The sequence below is a fragment of the Mesitornis unicolor genome, unplaced genomic scaffold, assembly GCF_000695765.1.
Source record: "Mesitornis unicolor isolate BGI_N332 unplaced genomic scaffold, ASM69576v1 scaffold10979, whole genome shotgun sequence".
In the NCBI taxonomy this organism is placed as follows: domain Eukaryota; kingdom Metazoa; phylum Chordata; class Aves; order Mesitornithiformes; family Mesitornithidae; genus Mesitornis; species Mesitornis unicolor.
In genome coordinates this window covers 10,095-13,760 of record NW_010207980.1, presented here as the reverse complement: position 1 = coordinate 13,760, position 3,666 = coordinate 10,095, and the positions used below count along the sequence as shown (strand labels likewise).

General features: G+C 51.4%; 1 protein-coding gene across 1 annotated transcript in view; it reads right to left on the bottom strand.

The window, feature by feature from the left end:
- Positions 1 to 1,449: 1,449 nt before the first annotated feature.
- Positions 1,450 to 3,666, bottom strand: part of ABCB9 (ATP-binding cassette, sub-family B (MDR/TAP), member 9) — a 10,971-nt gene continuing 8,754 nt past the window's right edge. Inside the window, exons 9-11 of the mRNA XM_010192328.1 lie at positions 3,103 to 3,262; positions 2,795 to 2,931; positions 1,450 to 1,788 (exon numbers count right to left, since the gene is read on the bottom strand). Coding sequence (XP_010190630.1) covers positions 1,450 to 1,788; positions 2,795 to 2,931; positions 3,103 to 3,262 — 636 coding nt within the window. The remainder of the gene's footprint in view (positions 1,789 to 2,794; positions 2,932 to 3,102; positions 3,263 to 3,666) is intronic.

Here is a 3,666-nt window from a genome sequence, read left to right as displayed (position 1 = left end):
GAACATTACCCTGAAAACTCTGAACGCAAAAAATCACTCCCACTAGAGTGGCGCGATGCTGAGTGGCAGAGGTAGTATTTTATTTTTTGAGCATCCCTCCTCAGGAACACTAACAAGTTTGTAAAACATCACTAAATGAAAATAAAACATTGCCAACAACAAAAATGCAAAACTGCCGAAAAGTAAAACACAGCAGCATTCAAATGCTGGAAAACATGAGAGCTAAAGTGCTTGAGATAATTTCTTAACTATGCACAGTCTGAAGTCAATCTTTCCCGTAAAAATGCTATTTTTCCATAGCACCTGCCTGGCTGCGTAGGTTTCTTCACCAGTCTATGGCATGATAACACTACAAAGCCACAGTCATCACCCAAAGGGCTAGGAGCAACAGATTTCTTTCTATCCCTCATACTAAAAGTAAGTTAATAAATAATATTCAAAGAAACACATTTTAAAGTTCAGGCAGCTGAAGTCGAACTTCAAGGAAAGTGACTGTAGGATTTCCCATGCAGTGAAGTCGCTAGCATAGCCTGAAGCTGAACAAAGCTTTGGTGGGATTTATAAAGTGCTGTCTTTTAGTATTTTATGCCCGTCTTTAGTAGTGTTTTTTTCAAACCAGCACCGGGGTTGTCAGTTAAAAAAATTGTGAAACAACAGACCAATTTTCAGTGGATGCTGGAGTCGGACAGACATTGCACAGTGCACACAAATATATTAAAAAAACCCAAAGAAAAAAAGACCCCAAACTTAACCCAATTATGGTAAAACTTTTCATCCTTAAATGCAAACGCCCACCAAGCACCAAGAGCAAATCTGAAAGCAACATTTGCCTCCCGGTTCCAGCAGGGATGGTTACTACGTGGCACAAGCTCAGCAGCAATGGTTGTGAGCCTGAGCCTGCAGGCACTCAGTGCAGAGCTCTCCCAGGAGAGCCATCCGCTTTTCAGCAAAGCTGAAGGGAGCTCCCTCCAGACTCCAGCAGACTTTGGATTGGCCCCAGAGATCGACAGCGGGAGCAGGACCTTGATTTACAGTCACTGCTTTTCTATCCAGCCACAAAAGCCACCCCCTGAAATTCCTGAAGGGGTTTTCAACCTTCCCCTCCATGCATGCATTTAACATCCAGTACAGTTATAGCAGTTACACATGCATATCGATGGGAGAAAAGTCCCAGTCGAGAGGAATTACTGGTAGTAAGAAAAGAAACCCAGTAGAAACGCTGGGAATTGCTAAAGACCCAACTCCCTTGAATAAATCCGTTTCCCTGTGTAACCAGCCGGCATTGCCGCCGGGTCGCAGTGCAGGAAGCTCTATAGTGTGTGGTTGTGTGTGCACGGGTGTGTGACGCGCGGGGAGCAAACGGGCGTTGTGTGGCACGCGAGCCCGTGGCCAAGCCGCCTCCTGTCTCAGTGTCCCAGCAGGCGTCTCCAGCGCTGGCCCTCGCCGCTCTCACTTGTGAGCCATGCCGCTGTAATCGTCCTGAGCCGCGGCCGGCAGGGAATGGTCTATCCTGAACTCTTCCTCCCGATCGCCGGCCGCCTTCGCCAAATCCCCTCGGGCTGTGGGCTGGCGACTGTCTGCGCCGCCCCGCTCCAGCCCCAGGATCTGTCTCTGCACCAGCTTGGAATAAAGGCCTCCTTCTTCCATCAGCTCCTTGTGCGAGCCCTGCTGCACCACGCGGCCCTTGTCCAGCACAATGATGTTGTGTGCCTTCTCGACAGTGCTCAGCCTGTGAGCTATAACAAGCACCGTGTGGTTCTGCAAGTCACCGTAAATCGCCTGCTGAATCTGTGCGGGAAGAAAAGACATTAGTGCCTGAGCATCGCTGGCTCCTCTTTGCCAGGGAGAACAGCAGCTTTGTGGCTCCGTGTTAGAAACCTCCAGATGGGAGGCTTGCTCTCCTCTGGCTGCACGAAGGAGATGACTCCCTGCAGCACCACCAGCTCCAGCAAGGCCATCCCAGCTCTCAGCGTGCACCCGAAAGGATCATCTCAGTCCAGCTAGCCCCCAGGTGCAGTACGCACAAAGGTCTGATTCTGCAACCTGGGGTCTTGTTAGAGCTGGACCACAAATGTGGAGGCCACGTGGTGTTGGCAGGGACTGCAGGAAGTCAGTACCTGGTAAATGCAGCTGCTCAGAAGAGCGGGGCTACTTCCTGGGCATATCAAGGCGAAGCAAGAGAGCATTGCTTTCCAGCCAAGAGACAGACAACAGCACCGAGGTCTGAAGGCCAGCAGACGGCCACCAGGACACATTGATGCCCCTTGCTAGCCAAAACCAGCCCTGCCACACATGACTGAGAACCTGTGAGCCCATGAGCTGCTCTGACATGTCAGACACTTGCACTGCCCCACACCGTGGTCAGCAGTGCTCATCCTCTGGGGCCAGGAGACACGTCTTCACGCCTCACCATTCAAGTAGCTTTCCCTCACATCAGTAAACCAGCAAGGCCAAACTGCTACTGGTAGAGCTGTTTGGTCATCACATCCCAGCCAGACAAACCCTGATAAATTAACAGAAAGCTCAGGACCTCACATTTCAAAAAATCAGCAGAGATCCCTGTCTGTCTCCTCAGGTTTGTCAGGCGTTGGCAGCTGGGAGCACAGATTATTCCCTTCTTGGTAGCTACAGCAGTGTTGGAAGCAAATTCCTGCTCAGGAATTAGTGTCTTACCCAAACCTCTGGTTGCACCAAGTCAAGACTAAGCTTGTCCACAGGCTAAAAATTGGAGATACAGCCTTTCCTCCAAACCCAGATGGCCTCTTTGGCCCAAACACCCGAGTCACCTACTCACCGCGTGTTCACTCTCCGCGTCCAGCGCACTCGTGGCTTCATCCAGAATTAGGATGGGGGGGGTTCGGATCAAAGCCCTGGCAATTGCCACTCTCTGCTTCTGGCCACCTGACAGCTGGGCTCCTTTCTCACCTGCCTCTGGTGGGCCGAGAGAGAGAGGAAAGGGTCAAAATAGAAAACAAGAGCTGCCACCGAGTTCAGCTCCTGGCTAGCAGCATCAGGACAGTGCCATGGTTTGAAGCAAAGGGGTTCTGCCTTCCCCAGGCACAAAATGCTTTCAAGCACAAAGGGAGGGAGGGGTTTTGGTACCTGTGTGGTAGCCGTCTTGTAGCTCGGTGATGAAGGCGTGCGCGTTGGCCTTCTGGGCAGCCTGAACGACCGACTCGAAGGAGGCTGACGTTAAGCCATAAGAAATGTTATCTGCAATAGAGCGGGCAAACAGCACCGGCTCTTGGCTCACCAGGGAGATCTGCACAAAGGAAGGGAAGAGCAGGGGTCAGAAGCAGAAGACGTGCCGGATGGTGCCTCGGATCACTGGCATTTGTTTCTGCTAGGAAAGAGCCCACCCATTGAACCAAGATACAGCACTGCCTCAACGTGAGCTTGCAGTGAGGATGCTAATGACGGGCTGCCCAGGGGCAGCCACAGCCCAGTTTGCATTGTCTACTGGGAAGCTGTTTTGCAGGAAAGAAAACTGTTGCAGTGCTGGTACATTGGCATCTGAGACAAGCTTCGCCCTCCAAAACTGTGCTGTGATTTTGCTCCAGACCTGTAATTCCCATCACTGTTTGCTGTTCCCAGTATGGGAAACCAGTTGCTGGGACAAGGCAGGCTGGGGAGATCCTCTCCAGGGCTTTGCCCCTTTTCTATTCA